Source organism: Oncorhynchus tshawytscha, linkage group LG07 (genome assembly GCF_018296145.1).
Source record: "Oncorhynchus tshawytscha isolate Ot180627B linkage group LG07, Otsh_v2.0, whole genome shotgun sequence".
NCBI classification, from domain to species: Eukaryota; Metazoa; Chordata; class Actinopteri; order Salmoniformes; family Salmonidae; genus Oncorhynchus; species Oncorhynchus tshawytscha.
The window spans coordinates 13,577,770-13,598,725 of record NC_056435.1 but is presented as its reverse complement, the minus strand read 5'-3'; the positions used below and the strand labels follow the sequence as shown (position 1 = coordinate 13,598,725).

Sequence of the window (20,956 nt, the reverse complement as noted above, 5' to 3'; positions counted from 1 at the left end):
AGAGCTGCAAAGCTCCACAGTGGAGATTGGAGGATCTGTCCATAAGACCACTTTAAGCCGTACACTCCACAGAGCTGGGCTTTACGGAATAGTGGCCAGAAAAAAATAAGCAAACACGTTTGGTGTTCGCCAGAAGGCATGTGGGAGACTCCCCAAACATATGGAAGAAGGTACTTTGGTCAGCATTTTGACCATCAAGGAAAACGCTATGTCTGGCGCAAACCCAACACCTCTCATCTCCCTGAGAACACCATCTCCACAGTGAAGCATGGTGGCAGCATCATGCTGTGGGGATGTTTTTCATCGGCAGGAAATGGGAAACTGGTCAGAATTGATGGAATGATAGATGGCACTAAATACAGGGAAATTCTTGAGGGGAAACCTGTTTCAGAGGTTCACCTTCTAGCAGGACAATGACCCTAAGCATACTGCTAAAGCAACACTCGAGTGGTTTAAGGGGAAACATTTAAATATCTTGGAATTGCCTAGTCAAAGCCCAGACCTCCAATCCAATTGAGAATCTGTGGTATGACTTAAAGATTGCTGTACACCAGCGGAACACATCCAACTTGAAGGAGCTGGAGCAGTTTTCCCTTGAAGAATGGGCAGAAATCCCAGTTTCTAGATGTGCGAAGCTTATAGAGACATACTCGAATAGACTTACAGCTGCAAATGTTGGCTCTACAAAGTATTGACTTTGGGAGGGTGAATAGTTATGCACGCTGAAGTTTTCTGTTTTTTAGTCTTATTTCTTGTTTTTCACAAGAAAAAATATTTTGCATCTTCAAAGTGGTAGGCATGTTGTGTAAATCAAATGATACAACCTGTAATAAACCATTTATTTTGGGAGGGTTTGTAAGGCAACAAATTCCCAAGCATGTGTGTGTGTGTGTGTGTGTGTGTGTGTGTGTGTGTGTGTGTGTGTGTGTGTGTGCATACATACAGTGGGGAGAACAAGTATTTGATACACTGCCGATTTTGCAGGTTTTCCTACTTACAAAGCATATAGTGGTCTGTCATTTTTATCATAGGTACACTTCAACTGTGAGAGACGGAATCTAAAACAAAATCCAGAAAATCACATTGTATGATTGAAAAAAAAATATATATATATATATATACACACACAGTGGAAGTCGGAAGTTTACATACACTTAGTTTAGGATTTTGTTTTAGATTCCGTCTCTCACAGTTGAAGTGTACCTATGATAAAAATGACAGACCTCTACATGCTTTGTAAGTAGGAAAACCTGCAAAATCGGCAGTGTATCAAATACTTGTTCTCCCCACTGTACATGCATACAATATGTGTGTGTATTTACAAAAATGATATATGGGGGATTGGAAATGATGCAGACAATTACATTTATGGAAGCTACAATCTATCTGCAATATTAAAGTTGATCTTCCCCCTAAATAAAGAAATATCATTTTACCCATTGGTAAAAATATGCAGTCTATCTACGCAGCCATGCTCTCTCTGTCTTTGTCTTTCTTCTCTTTCTTTCTCTCTTTTTGACTTGCGTGCTCTCTCTCTCTCTTTTTTTCCCTTTCTCTTTCCCTCATTTGTACTTTTTCTCTCTCCATCCTTCCTTCCTTCCGTCCCTCTCTATCTGTCCATCTCTGTTTAGGTATGGATGGATGCGGGGACTCAGATCTTCTTCTCTTATGGCATCTGTCTGGGGAGCCTTACCGCCCTGGGCAGCTACAACAAATACAACAACGACTGCTATAAGTGAGCCTCATACACACACACACACACACACACAGTAGATGATAGAAACCAAATACACACAAAGTGGTACTAATTTCATCAACTTAGCTCACCAAGACAAATAAAGCAAAGGGAGAATTTCACCTTTCAGTTTTCATCTCATGAATTGGCAGATTTATCCGTAGAACTTTTGCTTTCTTAAGGTACTCCCTTCCTTTGTTCCAAATGGCACCCAATTCCCTATGTAGTGCACTACTTTTGACCTGGGGAATAGGTAATAGGGATTCATTTAGGATGCATCCCCCAACTCCCAGTCCCCAGATATTTTACAAAAAGAATGCCAGGAATGACATGGAAAACACTGACACCGTACCCCACCTAGAACAAAATCCCACACTGTCTGTTTCCCACACTGACATGCAGGTCCTGGCAATTACAAACCCAGGGTCGTGTTCATTAGGGAACATAATGGAAACGTTTTAAAGCACTTTGCAACGGAAAAACAAAAATGTGCGTTTCTTATTGGACAGGGCCAAGTAGTCCCTCCCTGTTTGTCTTTTTTTTTGGGGGGGGGTGCACAATAAACATGACCCAGGCTCCTTTTGCAGCTGGACAGCTCTTTGAAAGTTGAAGCTGGCGCCAGACCATAAAGATAATTGATTACTCTTTTGAACATGATCCCTTCTTTTTATGCCACTATGGAATGACTCATGTTTTGATTTGATTGATCTGTCTTGATTGATTGGGTTGATCAATTGTATGGGGCTGTATAGTATTGTTTGAAAGATTAATTTATTCAGATGTATTGACTGACGGACAGTCTTCTTGCCATTGTGTGCTTTTTAACATTGTCTCGTTAATCAATTTATCAATTTTATTTAGCAGATCAGATTTTTGATTAACTGACGGATTGTGTTTCATTTATTTATTGTTTTATTGATTAATTGTTCTTTTTTAGTAGTTTGAAGTCAGTGATTGCTTGAGATTGTCTGTTCCCTATATTTACTCAGTGATTGATTGTGATTGTCTGTGTGGTTTGTCAGGGACTGTTTATCCCTGTGCCTGCTGAACAGTGGCACCAGCTTCCTGGCAGGCTTTGCCATCTTCTCTGTGCTAGGCTTCATGGCTCAGGAGCAGGGCGTGGACATTGCAGATGTGGCCCAGTCAGGTACATTACGGGGGGGTCTTGGGTCAATACGTATTCAACTCTTTTGTTGTGCAAGCTTAAGGAGTAAATATGTGCTTAACGAGTCACATAAGTTGCATGGACTCATTCTGTGTTCAATAATAGTGGTTAACATGATTTTTAATGACTGCCCCATCTCTGTACCACACACATACATTGTGTAAGGTCCCTCAATTGAGTAATGAATTTAAAGCACAGATTCAACCATAAAGACCAGGGAGGTTTTCCAATGCCTTGCAAAGAAGGGCATCGATTGGTAGATGTGTAAAAAAGTATGCTTGGGGTCATTGTCCATTTGGAAGACCCATTTACGACCAAGCTTTAACTTCCTGACTGATGTCTTGAGATGTTGCTTCAATATATCCACACAATTTTCCTTCCTCATGAAGCCATCTATTTTGTGAAGTGCACCATTCTCTCCTGCAGCAAAGCACCCCCACAACACGATGCTGCCACCCCCGTGCTTCACGGTTGGGATGGTGTTCTTCGGCCTGCAAGTCTCCCTTTTTCCTCCAAACATAACGATTTTTAAGACCCATTATGGCCAAACAGTTCTATTTTTGTTTCATCAGACCATTGGACATTTTTCCAAACAGTACGATCTTTGTCCCCATGTGCAATTCCAAATCGTAGTCTGGCTTTTTTATGGCAGTTTTGGAGCAGTGGCTCCTTCCTCGCTGAGCGGCCTCTCAGGTTATGTCGATATAGGACTGGTTTTACTGTGGATATACATACTTTTGTACCGGTTTCCTCCAGCATCTTCACAAGGTCCTTGTCTTTACGTATCCTAAATAATGTGTGACATTTGTTTGATTTAGAATGGACCAGTATCATGCACCTGTATAGAACCAGGGGCAGCGGAAGAAATACATGTCATCTATGCACTTATATAGCGAATGGAGGATGCTTTTCCCCGTGGTTTATTTTTATGCCAGCCAGGTAGGCTATACTCCTGTTGTAAATATAAGCAATGTGCTTAATATTAGGAAAGTTGAGAAATAAATATATTAGGCCTAGCTGGTGGAGGCGATTTAATACGGTCACCTCAACATCCCTAGTTGTGATATGAGAATTGAAGATGGATCAACAACATTGTAGTTATCCTACAATACTAACCTAAATGACAGTGTGGATGAAGGAAGCCTGTACAGGATAACAATTATTCCAAAGAATGCATCCTGTTTGCAACAAGGCACTTAAGTAATACTTCAAAAATTGTGGCAAAGACATGTCCTGAATACAAAGCGATATGTTTGGGGAAAATTCAACACAACACATCACTGAGTTGATCACATTTCTTCAAATTTTCAAGCATGGTGGTGGCTGCATCATGTTATGGGTATGCATGTCATGGGCGAGGACTAAAGTTTTTTAGGATAAAAAAGAAATACAGGAGTAAAGCTAAGTACAGGCAAAATCCTATAGGAAACCCTGTTTCTGTCTGCTTTCCAACAGACACTGGGAGATTTAATTCACATTTCAGCAGGGGAATAACCTAAATCACAAGACCAAATCTTCACTGGAATTTCTAACCAAGGTGACATTGAATGTTCCTGAGTGGCCGAGTTACAGTTTTGACTTAAATCGTCTTGAAAATATTTTGCAAGACTTGAAAGTGGCTGTTTAGCAATGATCAACAACCAACTTGACAGAGCTTGAAGAATTTTAGAAGGAATAATAGGCAAATATTGTACAATCCAGGTGTGCAAAGCTCTTAGAGACTTACCCCAAAAGACTCACAGCTGTAATTGCTGCCAAAGGTGTTTATAACATGTATTGACTCAGGGGGTTGAACACTTATATTATCAAGATATAGTAGTGTTTTATTTTTTATAATTGTTTTACAAATGTTGTTTTATTCTTCCACTTTGACATTACAGAGTATTTTTGTGACAAAAAATACAATTAAATCCATTTTAATCCCACTTTGTAACAGAACAAAATGTGGAAAAAGTCTAGGGGTTTGAATACTTTCTATATGTGTATGACTCGGTGTTGTATGGCTGTGTTTGTCTGACTGTATGTCTGACTGTGTGTGTTTCTCTCCAGGCCCTGGGCTGGCCTTTATAGCTTACCCTCGGGCTGTAGCCATGATGCCTCTCCCTCAGCTCTGGGCTGTGTGCTTCTTCCTCATGATCATCATGCTGGGGCTGGACACACAGGTGTGTGTATGGCACACACACAAACACACAGGGTCTCTTCCACACATGCAACCAGGGTATAACAAATAAGAATTACACTGTAACAAGCATCGTATCCACATGCATACACAGACAACACCCACACAGTATGCAACAGACAAGCATTGCAATGTAACAGCCATCTTACACACACCAACCTACCCTGTTCCCCTTCCCCCTTCCACCCCCTGTCCAGTTTGTGAGCCTGGAGGCCCTGATGACCTCTGTGACTGACCTCTACCCTACGGTGATCCGGCGGGGTTATCGACGAGAGCTGCTGCTGCTGATGGTGTGTGTCGTCTGCTTCCTGGTTGGCCTGGTCATGGTCACCCCGGTGAGTCTGGTTGGATGGATGCATGGGTAGATGATTTCTTGGCTCCTCAGACTCCTTGCTCCGGCCAAGTGCTACCCCACGCCCTTGGACGTTAGTTTCTTCTCTGGGAGTCTGAATCTTGAGTGCCTCACCAACCCTTCACCAAATGCGAACACATTCAGGGCCGTCTGATTGGTCAAGAATCTGATGGGTTGGGCCACAGCCAAAGCACACGTGGGTAAAGCGTCAGTTTGAAAATTCATCTTTGGCTTTGATACCCCGATTGGTTAGAGACGATCCAATCGCTGATTACTTTGTTTTATAAAGTGCCCCTTGTGCCCCTAAAGTCTGTAGCGAATGACAGAGCAGCAGAAGAATTTAGTGTGAGTTGTCAGGCTAGATGGATGGATGGATGGTTGTCTGTTTTACTGGCCACATAACTGGTTGGTTAGCTTGGGTGGCTGTCTACGTGACTGGCTACATGGCTGGCTAGCTGACTGTCTGTCTGTCTCAGTCTGCTTGCCTGTCTGTCTACATGATTGGTTGTCTGTCTGTCTATTTGACCTAATGCCCGACTAGTTGACATATCCACCTACTGTTAGACACTCTGTTACAATTAGTACATTACCCAAATGTCTTCTCCCAATTAAATGATCTCCCTCTGTCTTTTCAATTGTGTAGATCTATGATGTGGTGATAAATCTGTGATGTCATGTTCTCTCAATCTCTTTGGATAGGGTGGTCTCTATGTGTTCCAGATCTATGACCACTACTCCTGTAGTGGGGCCAGTCTGCTGCTCCTGTCCATCTTCCAGTCGGTGGCCGTGGGCTGGGTTTACGGTGAGTCCAGAGGTTGTGCACAATTAAATACCTTATCACAACCTTAACACAACATCTTTCAACCTAATGTAGACTTAACACTGTACACTGAACACACGTGTGCCTTGAAACACTGTACTTTCTGTTAGCCATAGCAAGATGTATAGATATCTCTCAATTGTGCAAATACGCACAAAGTGAGCTAACGGTGGTGTTGTTTAACTATGCACAAATCTAGTATGTCCTCTCACCGTACCTTTCACATTCCTATTCAGGTCAACACTATATGAATCTGGAGTAGTCTATTGCGGGTGTGAGCTGTAGTGTAGTGGAGACCGAGCCAGCGCCAGATCTATTCATGAGTCACTGTCTCCCCAGACCCTAAATCTTCCCGCTGAATGTGTCGCCACACAGTCTCAGCCATGGGGCCCTGGGGAGCCCACAGTAGCTGCCTCGGATACTAACACACAAAAAGCATAGGCAAAGAAAAGCTCAGGCATGAATCTCCCTTAGATGATAACATGCTAGCGCTATGTCACTAACGCAGGAAAAACTCCAGTGATAGAAAAACCTGAGCATAAATCTTCTTAGAAACGCTAACATCCCAAAACGTTCCAGACACAGAAAAGCTTGGGCATAGATCTGCCTCAAATGCTGACACGAAGTCTCTAACATAGACAAGCTCAGACACAGAAAAGCCAGAGTGAAAATCTGCAGAGTCTACAGTGGAACTGCAGAGGGATTTTGGGTGATCTACTTTAATTTGTTTCCATGTAAGTTGAGAGTGTAAGATAGGATTGTTGTTTTACGCTAAGAGCCCTAGCCAGAAGGTAGAGACACGGGCTGTAGATAGGAATGATGATTGGGATTGGAGCAGTCTGTGTGAGGTGGGAACCTCTCTGCTCTGGTGGATTCCTAAGGTGTGTGTGTGTGTAACCTCATACATGCTTGCCTACAGTGCATTCGGTAAGTATTCAGACCCCTTCACTATTTTTGTTACGTTAAAGCCTTATTCTAAAATGGATTCAACATTTTTTTTTTCACATCTATCTCCACACAATACCACATAGTGGCGAAGTAAAAAAACGTTTTTAGAACATTTTGCTAATGTATAAAACCTGTTAAACTGAAATATTACATTTAAGTGTTCAGACCCTTTACTCAGTACTTTGCTTGGCAGCGATTACAGCCTACAACAATTACGCTACAAGCTTGGCACACCTGTATTTGGAGAGTTTCACCCATTCTTCTCTGCAGATCCTCTCAAGCTCTGTCAGGTTGGATGGGGAGCGTGTCTGCACAGCTATTTTCAGGTCTTTTTATTTAATTTTTATTTAACCTTTATTTAAGTAGGCAAGTCAGTTAAGAACAAATTCTTACATACAATGATGGCCTACCCCGGCCAAACCCTGAAGACGCTGGGCCCATTGTGCGGCACCCAATGGGTCTCCCAATCACGGCCGGATGTGAAACAGCCCAGGATCGAACCAGAGTCTGTAGTGACACCTCTAGCACTGAAATGCAGTACATTAGACCGCTGCGCCACTCGGGAGCCCAGTCTCTCCAGAGGTGTTCGATGGGGTTCAAGTCCGGGCTCTGGCTGGGCCCCTCAAGGACATTCAGAGACTTGTCCCGAAGCTTCTCCTGAGTTGTTTTGGCTGTGTGCTTAGGGTCGTTGTCCTGTTGGAAGGTGAACCTTCGCCCCAGTCTGAGGTCCTGAGCGCTCTGGAGCAGGTTTTCATCAAGGATCTCTGTCTACTTTGCTCTATTCATCTTCCCTTGATCCTGACTAGTCTTCCAGTCCCTGCCACTGAAAAACATCCCCACAACATGATGCTGCCACCACCATGCTTCACCGTAGGGATGGTGCCAAGTTTCCTCCAGACGTGACGCTTGGCATTCAGGCCAAATCTTGGTTCTTCAGACCAGAGAATCTTGTTTCTCATGGTATGAGAGTTCTTTAGGTGCCTTTTGGCAAACTCTAAGCGGGCTGTCATGTGCCATTTACTGAGGAGTGGCTTCCGTCTGGCCATTCTACCATAAAGGCCTGATTGGTGGAGTGCTGCAGAGATGGTTGTCCTTCTGGAAGGTTCTCCCATCTCAACAGACTAACTCTGGAGCTCTGTTAGTGACCATTGGGTTGTTGGTCACCAACCTGACCAAGCCCTTCTCCCCCTGATTGCTCAGTTTGGCCGGGCGGCCAGCTCTAGCAAGAGTCATGGTGGTTCCAAGCTTTTCCCATTTAAGAATGATGGAGGCCACTGTGTTCTTGGGGACCTTCAATGCTACAGACATTTTTTGGTACCGTTCCCCAGATCTGTGCCTCGACACAATCCTGTCTCTGTGCTCTACGGACATTTCCTTCGACCTCATGGCTTGGTTTTTGCTCTGACATGCACTGTCAACTGTAGGACCTTATATAGACAAGTGTGTGCCATTCCCAAATCATGTCCAATCAATTGAATGTATCACAGGTGGACTCCAATCAAGTTGTAGAAACATCTCAAGGATGATCAATGGTAACAGGATGCACCTGAGCTTAATTTCGAGTCTCATAGCAAAGGATCTGAATACTTATGTAAATGTAGAAGCATTTCTAAAAACCTGTTTTCGCTTTGTCATTATTGTGTGTAGATTGATGAGAACAAAAAAGTGAATTTAATCCATTTTAGAATTAGGCTGTAACGTAACAAAATGTGGGAAAAGGGGAAGGGGTCTGAATACTGAATACTTTCCGAATGCACTTGGGAGAGTTGTGCGGTAGCCATGCTTTACTACTCTCTGAGCATCCCTGTGGAGATGGAATTTGTCCCATTACGACCATGGGATTTAAAGGTGGTCTGTTCAGGACCTTAGACAATATCCTGTGCTATAGTTCTACCGTCTTATATGGGTCTCCGATTTAAGTGGTTTGGGGCCTCGAAGACCATTTTCTAGTTTTCAATTACTGGTCTTTACGATTGTGCCTGGACTTCAGATTGACCTGGTTTGGTCCTTACAATTCAGAACCATGGTTAAACCACTGTTGTGGTCAGAACCCAGCCTTGACCACAGAGCCATGTAATAACCCCTGACCCCTCGCCCTGTTCCTTAGGGCCTGACAGGTTCAATGACAACATTAAGCACATGATTGGCTACAGCCCGCTGCCCTTCTTCAAGCTGTGCTGGCGCTATCTGACGCCAGCCATGTGCACGGTGAGTGACCTTTAACCCTTGACCCCTGTGTGTGGGAAGAGCCCTGTGATCTTCATATACCCCAATTGTGTCTGCCATTATATCTATGTACACATTTGAGTAATTATGTGAATTATTTGGTTAAATTTTTTTGCAGAATCTAGTTAGGACTTTTCTCTGTACATTTCTTACCCTACAAAGGGATCAGACTGATACACTGGTTCAAGATGAATCCATTGGGTCCTATTCAGACAAGCAATGTGTGTGCAACTCTTTCTCTCTCTCTCACCAGGCGACGTTTGTGTTCTCCTTGGTGTGCTGGTCCCCTCTGTCCCTGGGCAAGGGCATAGTAGCCCCGGGGTGGGCCACAGCTCTGGGATGGCTCCTCACCCTCTCCTCTGTCTCCCTGCTGCCCCTCTGTGCACTTTACGCCCTTGCCACCACCCCCGGCAGCCTAACACAGGTCAGTCACACATTTTTACACCAACAGCCAACTACCACACTTGGCCCTACCATAACCCTGACTCCCACATTAACTGTTACTCTTACCCCTACCGTCCAACACTGCACTATGTGGACTGACACCAACACTTAATTACCGCCATTTCCCCTGTGACTTACCCTCATGATTACACAAGACATTAGTTAGTGTGTCTTGAAAATAACTTGTACCTTCCCATCATGCTATAGAGAATAGGTTGGCCAGTAATTCCGTGCACAAGACTGTACTGAGCATATAAGACATACTGTACAGTGCATTAAGGCATAGGTTGTGTGTGACTAACATCTCGTCCATCTCTCCTGTTGACCCGTAGCGTTTCCGCCGGCTGTGTCGTCCTGCCCCCGACTCCAATTTGGCCATGGACCACCGGACCACCTCTCTCACCTTTGAACCCTGTCTGGCTCTCACCGCCGGAAATCCAATGAGCCAATCGCAGACGTGATCTAGGGACGTCCACCCTGGGTTTAGCCAATGATACGGTTTCTGCGCACCAATGGGACAGATCAGAATCGGGGGTCATGGGATGTTTCTATGGAGATGGGAAGGCCTCTGCCCCTCTGTTGTGTTCTCACTGGTAAATGGAGACAGGATGGTGGTTGAAACTGTGATGGGCCTGGGATATGTCGACCGGACTTAGTGACATGCCCATGAAGGAGGGGGAGGGGGAAATGACCTCATCATAATTTCAGTCAGACTAGTCAATGGTTTCTGACTGGACTATTTTGATCAGACTGTTTGGGTCTGAAATGGTACCCTATTCCCTCCCTATATAGTACACTATTACCTTTAACCAGGGCCGCTAGGGCTCTGGTCAAAAGTAGTGCACTATGTAGGAAATATGGTGCCATTTCAGTCTGTAATTGGCTGAAACTGTTTACAGAAAATGAGAAATCTCATCTGGGATTGGAAGTAGTGAAGAAAATCATACCGTAAAAGATATTTTTCTCCTTTTTGCTACTTATTGTGTTGAATCATGAATCGAGTAAAGTGAATGCAGTACCATGTTGAAAACATAAGTAATAATCAGAGAGACACTATACACTGAGTGTACGAAACGTTAGGAACACCTGCTCTTTCCATGACACAGACTGACCAGGTGAATCCAGGTGAACGCTATTCTCCCTTATTGATGTCACTTGTTAAGTCATTGTACCTAAACTGTATGTGTAAACATGTATACGCAGGGCCCAGCTGTAAAAGAGACCTTGGTCTCAGTCTGTGTTCCTTGTTGAAATAAAGGTATAATAATAACAGTAAGTTCACGTCAATCGGTGTAGATGAAGGGGATGAGACAGGTTAAAGAAGGATTTTTAAGCCTTGAGACATGGATTTGTGTATTTGTGCCATTCAGAAGGTAAGTGGGCAAGACAAAATATTTAAGTACCTATGTACTGGGTAGGGTAGTAGTTGGTGCCAGGCACACCGGTTTGAGTCTGTCAAGAACTGCAACGCTGCTGGGTTTTTCACGCTCAATAGTTTCTCGAGTGTATCAAGAATGGTCCACCATCCAAAGGACATCCAGCCGACTTGGCACAACTATGGGAAGCATTTGAGTCAACATAGGCCAGCATCCATGTGCAATGCTTTTGACACCTTGTAGAGTTCATGCCCTGGTGATTTTGACTGTTCTGAGGGCAAAAGGGGGTGCAACTCAATATTAGGAAGGTGTTTTGTAATCTCAGTGTATAGTAGGAACTCCGACATACAAACATGTCTGGACTGGAGGTCCTTCAGAACACTGAAATGTCCGTAACTTTGAAATTCACTTTAAAAACTCCTCAAACCTTTATCGAATATATTGATTAAAATATATTTTTATATAAATGATTTGTTATAGAAAATATAAACATATATATATTTATTGTTTTACATGTGTTTTCTAATCATTTATCTAGATACTGTAATAATATCTGATTTTTGTTTTTAAGACCATGTAAACAACATTTACATTTTACAGAAGTTCCGTTTCATATTGCCCGTTCGGTTGACTGGTCAATCTGTAACTCTTGAGGCTTGTATCTTTGAGGTTCTACTTTATACAATCTAATGGCATATTGTAAGGTTTTCAATCATGTCAAAATCCCTGTAACTATTTTCTTCTTCTGCAGTATGTGAAAACTGTGGCTAATCATGATCCAATGTGTTCAATTTTACTTCTCAAAGCTGCTGGAAATGTACACTGTCATCTCGGTTTACAAATTGCGAGCCATGGATATGACTCTTTATATTCTTTGATTACTTTCTCGTTGAACTCATGATAAAAAAACAAACATGCTTGTGTTGTATTAAACAAGTGTGTGCATATGTATGTGTCTGCGTGTGTTCCTGTCTGCGCGTGTGTGTGTGTGTGTGTGTGTGTGTGTGCAGAGGACTGTGTTAGTCCACAGAGTTTCAATTTTTAATGTTATAAATAGCATAAGGTAGAACATAAACAGGGTCAGTCAGTTCCAGTACCATATGTACAATGTGCAGGGATACTGGAGGGGTAGATATGTATAGGGAAAGAGAAAGGGGGATACCTAGTCAGTTGTACAACTGAATGCATTCAAGTGAAATGTGTCTTCCGCATTTAACCCAACCTCTCTGAATCAGAGGTGCTGGAGGCTCAGGATATATGATAAACAGAAAATATGATAATTATATGTGCGTGTGTGTGTGAGCAAATTATGAAGTGTGTGTTGGAGTGTCGGTGAGTGTGTAGGGCCATCTGAGTTTGTATAGAGACTGCAAAAAAGGGTCAACTCAGTGTGTGTAATTATTTTGTTAGCTATTTAGCAGTGTTATGTCTTGGAGATAGAAGCTGTTCAGGAGACATTGTGTCATATTTGATGCACCGGTTCCATTTGCCATGCGGAAGCAGAGAGAACCGTCTATGGCTTGGGTGGCTGGAGTCTTTAATGATTTTCCAGGGCCTTCCGTTCACACCACCTGATATAGAGGTCCTGGATGGAGGAAGGGAGCAAGGGCCCCAGTGAGTCCTATTTTGCTGGCGTAGGTACGTTACCTCTGTGACCTAGGTCCTAGGGGACACCCTGTACTTGTCACCTAACCCCCCCTGGCTGCCACGGCAATGGATGACAGAAGAGAGAGCGCCTCTGAACAGGCACACCACACTTTAGAGCGAGAGATAGCGATGAAGGGATGGATGGAGGATGGATGAAGAGAGGGAGGGGCCTCTTTAGAAAGGATCAACTTGTCATCCATCACTCGAGAACAAATGTTGTGGGTTCTCGTTATTATGCTAACGTTCTTTATCGGATGCATTTCTATCCCAGCAGGCATTTAGTGGCCAGTTATGGGTGAGGGAGGGAGAGCATGTGAGTGAAAGAGCGTGTTGTGCATCCCAAATGGCGCCCTATTCCCTACATAGTGCACTATATAGGGTATAGGGTGCCATTTGGGACACGGGCCGAAAGTCGTTGAGATTCATTCTGGAACCATCCACCATCACTGAGCCAGTTGGTTGTGTAAAAGGGTCCGGTGTCAATTAGCTGTGTTAGATTCCCCCCACAGCGGATGATATATAGAACCGGGTTGTCCCTGCTCCACACGTGTCTGTGCACGCATGGTTATGCACACGTTGTTTTGGTGATGAGTATTTTAGATACTATGGGACTCCTTTGCAGAACGTGCGATCTATCATTGTACTGTGTATGTGGAGATGAGGGGGTGGTTAGTTCAGGCCCATATGGTTCCCTGGCATACATCCTCTGTTTCAGAGGAACAGGATTAGAAATGATGCCATGTGTGTGAGAGAGGGGGAATGAAAGACAGAAACGTATTGGAGGATGTGTTGGCAGATGCAGTTTGTCCATGCCCAAGCTCTACACCGTATGATTGGTTAGGTTGTCTGTAGCCCACCCACCTCCTTTTCCTCTTTCTATGCCATCTAGGCTACTCTTTCTATCCCTTTCCTACCCTCTCTCCCCTTTCTATATTGTTTTTTTTGCCATCGCCAATTGCTTTATAAGTTGTTCTTTGTGTAGCAAATCGCATGGTTTGGTGTAAGCAAACACAAAATTTACCGGCTGTAGCATTGACTGTCATTGGTTTACATGTAGATGTAAAATTCACATGTATTCTGAATTCACCTCAGTGGTTTACAATGTATTTATACTTTTTTTGTTGTCTTTTTTTTGGTCAAATGTGTTTCTTGTGAAATTGACTGAAATATTTTAGTAATTTAGCAGACACTCTTATCCAGAGTGAGCAATTAGGGAAAGTACATTGCTCAAGGGCACATCGGCAGATTTTTCTCCTGCTCGGCTCTGGGATTCAAGCCAACAGCCTTTCAATGTTACTTGCCCAACGCTCTTAACCGCTAGAGTACCTGCCACAATCCAGGGTTTATACACATCATTGGGTCTGACACAAACCTCCGCTATCAGGGGAGGAGAAAGTTACGATTAACTCAGGAAATGCATTGTTCATAGAATTTGAAATTCATATATTTAAAAAAGTGACCTATTACCATGCATTTCTTTTTGTTTATCATCGAGAGGAGCATCATGAAACAATGGACCCTTTAGTTTCCCCTGTAATGTGGCAGGTAAACGTTTATTGGTCTTGTCCTTGAGGCAGAACGGAGCAATTTCCGCTAGATGGGCCAGCTGCAGTCAAAATGTGTAAAAATTCATGAAAACAATATTTTCTTTTTATTTAAGGTTAGGGATATGCATTAGGGTTAGCAGTGTGGTTAAGGTTAGGTTTAAAATCAGATTTGATGACTTTGTGACTCAGCTAGTGACCACTCTGCAGAACTACCTCCAGAACAAGATTCATGAGGAAGAAACGCTAACCTGCTGTAATGTGCGGGGCATTGGTTGTGTGGGTCATGCATGTGGAGCTGTGAGAGGTGGAGAGTCTTAGGGTGGCAGTCAGCACATGGTGTTCTGTTTAATGTTTTGGCCATGCTAAGAAGTCCACCCACACACACCCTCTTTCTCTCTCTCTCTCTCTCGCTCTCGCTCTCGCTCGCTCTCCCTCTCTCTCATACTAGGCCACAATATTACTAGATTAGTACGACAAGGGACATCTCAGGGTTTTAGAGGGGGAGGATGTGCGCTCGGTAGAGGAGAGTAGGGTTCACCCACACAAAATAATGCACATTTATCGATAACCTAATGTTTTAGCTAGGCATTTCTCAAGGGGACAAATGGGGACTGGTGGGTTGGAAGGAGGGTGGTTGTGTGCGTGCATGTGTTTGTGTGTGTGGACGTGTTTAACTATACTTGTGGGGACCAGAAGTCCACACAAGAATAGTAAACAAACAACAATTTGACCAACGGGACATTTTGTTGGTCTCCACAAGCAGTGGTGTAAAGTACTTAAGTAGTACTTTAAAGTATTTTTACTTAAGTAGTTTTGGGGGGTATCTGTACTTTACTATTTCTATTTTTGCCAAATTATACTTTTACATTCCTAAAGAAAATAATGAACTTTTTACTCCATACATTTTCCCTGACACCCAAAAGTACTCGTTACATTTTGACAATTCAGACACTTATCAAGAGAACATCCCTGGTCATTCCTACTGCCTCTGATCTGACGGACTCACTAAACACAAATGCCTCGTTTTGTAAATTATGTCTGAGTGTTGGAGTGTGCCCCTGGCAAAATCAAATGATGATAAAAGGAATTTGAAATGGTTTATACTTTTACTTTTGATACATAAGTACATTTTAGCAATTTAACTTACTTTTGATGACTTTGATTACTCAAGTAGTATTTTACTGGGTGACTCATTTTACTTTAGTCATTTTCTATTATTAAGGTATCTTTACTTTTACTCAAGTATGACAAAAAATAAAATAATTGTTGGGATAACATCTCTTTTTCAAGAGAGACCTGGTCCAATAGCAGCAGGGGGAACAAAGTTTCAGGAAAACCAACTTATATACACTAACACAACATTAAAACAAAACTATAGACACACATACAGCACAACAATTCCATATTACAAAAAAAAACACTGTCACGACTAAAAAACAGCTGTCCTAAAGACAATTACACTCTTCTATGATATTTACATTGATCAAGTGTTTAAACTCCACCAACGTGACTAGATCATCAAACTTGTAAATGTTCAGGAGAGAAATCCAGGAACATGGAGCTGAGTAACTAAAACTATTTCTACCATGATCTGTTCTAATTCTTGGGACTGTTAAAAACAAATGAGAATGGGACCATAATTTATATTTATTTACCGACCTGATTAAAAAAAGAGTGACATTTTACCCAATATGGCCTTATAAATCAGTGTATACCGATGTTTTATGCCTACCCAAGGTCAATGACGACCAGCCAACGGTGCTGTAAAGATCACAGTGATGTGTTGAACATCTTTGATTGGTAACGAACCTGAGGGCCTCGTGATATACTGAATCAAGTCCTCTCAGGGTAGTGGTTGAGGCTTGCATATACAGTTGAAGTCGGAAGTTTACACACACTTAGGTTGGACTCATTAAAACTTGTTTTTCAACCACTCCACAAATTTCTTGTTAACAAACTATAGTTTTGGCAAGTCGGTTATTACATCTACTTTTTGCATGTTTTCCAACAATTGTTTACAGACAGATTATTTCACTTACAATTCACTGTATCACAATTCCAGTGGGTCAGAAGGTTACATACACTAAGTTGACTGTGCCTTTAAACAGCTTGGAAAATTCCAGGAAATTATGTCATGGCTTTAGAAGCTTCTGACAAATGATGTCAATTAGCCTGAATCCATTGGAGGTGTATGTATTTCAAGACCTACCTTCAAACTCAGTGCCTCTTTGCTTGACATCATGGGAAAATCAAAAGAAATCAGCCAAGACCTCAGAAAAACAATTGTAGACCTCCACAAGTCTGGTTCATCATTGGGAGCAATTTCCAGACGCCTGAAGGTACCACATTTATCTGTACAAACAAAAGTACGTAAGTATAAACACCATGGGACCACGCAGCCGTCATACCGCTCACGAAGGAGACGCATTCTGTCTCCTAGAGATGAACGTACTTTGGTGCGAAAAGTGCAAATCAATCCCAGAATAGCAGCAAAGGACCCTGTGAAGATGCTGGATGAAACTGGTACAAAAGTATCTATATCCACAGTCAAACGAGTCCTATATCAACATAACCTGAAAGTTTAAAGGGTGCGTAATCGGTGGCAGGGAAGTCAGACGCAGGAGAGCAGAACCTGGTAATAGCCGGAGCAGTTAAATAGCAAAACCCATGGCGTAAAAATAACAAGACATTTGGGTACCAAAACCCATCGCGCACCAATCAACACGTGTCATTTAGATTAAACAATCCCACACAAAGACATTGGGGGAACATAGGGTTAAATACACAACAAATGATTGAGGGAATTGAAACCAGGTGTGAGGAAAAACAAGACAAAACACATGGAAAATGAAAAGTGGATCGATGATGGCTAGATGACCGGCGACGCCGAGCGCCGCCCGAACAAGGAAAGGACCCGACTTCAGCGGAAGTCGTGACAGAAAGGCTGCTCAGCAAGGAAGAAGCCATTGCTCCAAAAACCACCATTAAAAAAGCCAGACTACGGTTTGCAACGGCACATGGGAACAAAGATCGCACTTTTTGGAGAAATGTCCTCTGGTCTGATGAAACAAAAATAGAACTGTTTGGCCATAATGACCATCATTATGTTTGGAGGAAAAAGGGGGAGGCTTGCAAGCTGAAGAACACCATCACAACCGTGAAGCACAGGGGTGGCAGCATCATGTTGTGGGGGTGCTTTGCTGCAGGAGGGACTGGTGCACTTCACAAAATAGATGGCATCATGAGGAAGTAAAATTATGTGGATATATGGAAGCAACATCTGAAGACATCTGTCAGAAAGTTGAAGCTTGGTTGCAAATGGGTCTTCCAAATGGACAATAACCCCAAGCATACTTCAAAAGTTGTAGCAAAATGGCTTAAGGACAACAAGGTCAAGGTATTGGAGTGGCCATCACAAAGCCCTGACCTCAATCATATAGACAATTTGTGGGCAGAACTGAAAAAGCATGTGCGAGCAAGGAGGCCTACAAATCTGACTCAATTACACCAGCTCTGTCAGGAGGAATAGGCCACAATTTCCAGAACTTACTGTGGGAAGCTTGTGGAAGGCTAACCGAAACATTTGACCCAAGTTAAACAATTTAAAGGCAATTCTACCAAATACTAATTGAGTGTATGTTAACTTCTGACCCACTGGGAATGTGATGAAGGAAATAAAACCTAAAATAAATAATTCGCTCTACTAATATTCTGACATTTCACATTCTTAAAATAAAGTGGTGATCCTAGCTGACCTAAAACAGGGAATTTTTACTAGGATTAAATGTCAGGAATTGTGAAAAACTGAGTTTGAATGCATTCGGGCTAAGCTAAACGTCAGACTTAAACTGTATATAACATCACTAAAATATAAAACTGCCAGTAATGTACATCGTACCAGCTTCTTCCTGGTCTCCAGGGAAAAACAAGCCTTTTGCTGGTAATAAAAACCTATTCTCAGCTTGAGCTTCCTTATCAAGTTCTCCACATGAACAGTGAAGCTCAACTTGTCATCAACCCACACACCCAAATATTTGTACACTTTGACTTGCTCTACAGCATGTCCAGCCAATGTAGCAATGACATTAGTAACATACCTGGCATTTGAAAATACCATGCATTTTATTTTACCCAAATTCAGAACCAGCTTCAAATCATACAGATTATGTTGTATGATGTTAAATGCTCTGGGGATTTTCAAAAGCTAAAGATAAACTACTACCACTTCAATAACGAACATTATCGTCTGCATAAAAATGAACATCCACTGTTTCAATATGATCCCCAATGTTGTTGATAAACAAAATGAACAGCAGTGGGCCCAAAATAGGACCTTGCGGAAAACCTGAGCACAACTCTATGGACTTTTCAACCATCCGCCATTACACATTGTGTTCGATTTAATAGGTCATTTATAAACCAATCTAGAGCATGACAAGTAATTCCACCACATTTTAACCTTTGCAGCAACACAGCATGGTCCACGGTGTCAAATGCCTTCGACAAATCAATAAAGACAGACACATTTAAAACATTCAATGTTTCTGAAACAGTGTTGTGGCCAGACCTAAAGCCTGATTGCATTCCATTTAAGATGTTGTTTTCGTGGAGGTAGGCCTTCAGCTGCGAACTAACTAAGGACTCCAGTACCTTTTGATAGTACAGACAATTTTGATATGGGACAATAGTTGTCGAGTAGCGAAGGATCTCCACTTTTCAGGAGAGGCAGTACAAAAGCAGATTTCAATAAATTGGGGGATTTCCTTAACGTCAAGCGTAAGGTTAAAAATGCATGTTTAGGGGGAGCAATGATGTCTGCAACTAGGTGTAGAAAGCAGGGGTCTAGTTCATCAGGGCCAGGAGATTTTTTTTCTATACATTTCTTTCAGGGCTTTATGCACTTCTGAAACAGAGAAGGTTGAAAAGGAGAACCTAGCGAAGGAGTGCACATGGGTGTCAGGTAAATTCCTAGGGGGGTTCATTTATACCTTTGACCTTTTCAAATAATCTTCCTGCAGGCAGGGTAGCCTAGTGGTTAGAGCGTTGGACTAGTAACCAAAAGGTTGCAAGTTCAAACCCCTGAGCTGACAAGGTACAAATCTGTCATTCTGCCCCTGAACAGGCAGTTAACCCTCTGTTCCTAGGCCATCATTGAAAATAAGAATTTGTTCTTAACTAACTTGCCTAGTTAAATAACGGTAAAATCTAAAATGCCGATTTAAGGCTTTCAGAATGGAGATTCTCTCAGTTACAATCTGTGTGTCGACCAACAATTGTTTGGGAAGCTGTGTATCTTTTTTTGCACTCCAAACCTTTCACTACTTGACAAAATTTGGAAGGATTATTTAAATTAGCCGAAGTAGATTTCAATTTTCAGATCATAGCCACACCCATATTTCAAAGACGTTTAAAAGCCATCCAATCATCCGCCGAACCAGACCCTATTGAACCAGTACTTTTTCCACCAATGCCCACAAGGTCAAATGCTATTTCTAGGGGGTTTGGGGTTAAGGTTAGAATGAATGTTAATGTTAGAATTAGGTTTAGTGTTAGGAACTAGGGTTAGGAGCTAGGGTTATGATTAGGGTTAAGGTTAAGTTTAAGGTTAGGAGTAAGGGGAAAATAGGATTTTGAATGGGACTGAATTGTGTGTCCCCACAAGGTTAGTTGTACAACACTGTGTGTGCGTGTGTGTGTGGGTGCATGTGTGTATGGGTGCGTGCTTGCGTGGGTGTTTACAGCAAAACAGAAGGAAGTTTCCATATCTCCCTCCCTCTCTGTGTATTTGGATGGCTCCTATGGGAAAACACTGTTCTGTGACTCAGCCACCAGTAAACTAGCAAATAAACACAGTGCTGGAGACGCATGAAGAGTCACACTTCCCCTCTGAGAGTTTGGCCCTAGACTGCTATGTATGCCTCAGCTCTCTCCAAACACACAGGCATGACACCACTGGCACACACACACTTCCCTGAAGACACAATCAATTGCCAAGACACACACACTGACAGTCCCAAAACAGTCCCTCCTCACAGACCTGGGACTGAACTTCTCCCTATGCAACTGGGTCCTAGACTTCATGAAGGGCCGCTCCCAGATGGTGAAGGTAAGCAACATAATCTCTTCAACCTTTCCTTACCTGTCAGGCCTAGACCCACTTCAATTCGCTTACCGCACCAATAGGTCCACAGACGATACAATCGCCATCACACTGCCCTATTCCATCTGGACAAGAGGAATACCTATGTAAGAATGCAGTTTATTGACTATAGCTCAGCATTCAACACCATAGTACCCTCCAAGCTCATCATTAAGCTCGAGGCCCTGGGTCTGAACCCTGCCCTGTGCAACTGGGACCTGGACTTCCTGACGTGTCGCCCCCAGATGGTGAAGGTAGGAAACAACACCTCCACTTCGCTGATCCTCAACACTTTGGCCCACAAGGGTGTGTGCTCAGCCCCCTCCTGTTCTCCCTGTTCACCCATGACTGCGTGGTCAAGCACGCCTCCAACTCAAT

General features: G+C 42.8%; 1 protein-coding gene across 13 annotated transcripts in view; it reads left to right on the top strand.

Moving 5' to 3' along the window:
- LOC112254017 (sodium- and chloride-dependent GABA transporter 2-like) overlaps positions 1–11,024 on the top strand; it is a 40,195-nt gene extending 29,171 nt beyond the window's left edge. For 12 of the 13 annotated variants that reach the window (XM_042324134.1, XM_042324138.1, XM_042324135.1 and 9 more), the window contains 8 exons: positions 1,632–1,735; positions 2,758–2,882; positions 4,950–5,062; positions 5,277–5,414; positions 6,131–6,233; positions 9,307–9,407; positions 9,679–9,849; positions 10,202–11,023. In XM_042324134.1, the coding sequence (XP_042180068.1) occupies positions 1,632–1,735; positions 2,758–2,882; positions 4,950–5,062; positions 5,277–5,414; positions 6,131–6,233; positions 9,307–9,407; positions 9,679–9,849; positions 10,202–10,330 (984 nt within the window). In that variant the 3' untranslated portion in view covers positions 10,331–11,023. Of the gene's footprint in view, positions 1–1,631; positions 1,736–2,757; positions 2,883–4,949; positions 5,063–5,276; positions 5,415–6,130; positions 6,234–9,306; positions 9,408–9,678; positions 9,850–10,201 lie in introns of all 13 variants that reach the window. The other variant, XM_042324136.1, reaches the window with a different exon arrangement.
- The last annotated feature ends 9,932 nt before the right edge of the window (positions 11,025–20,956 follow it).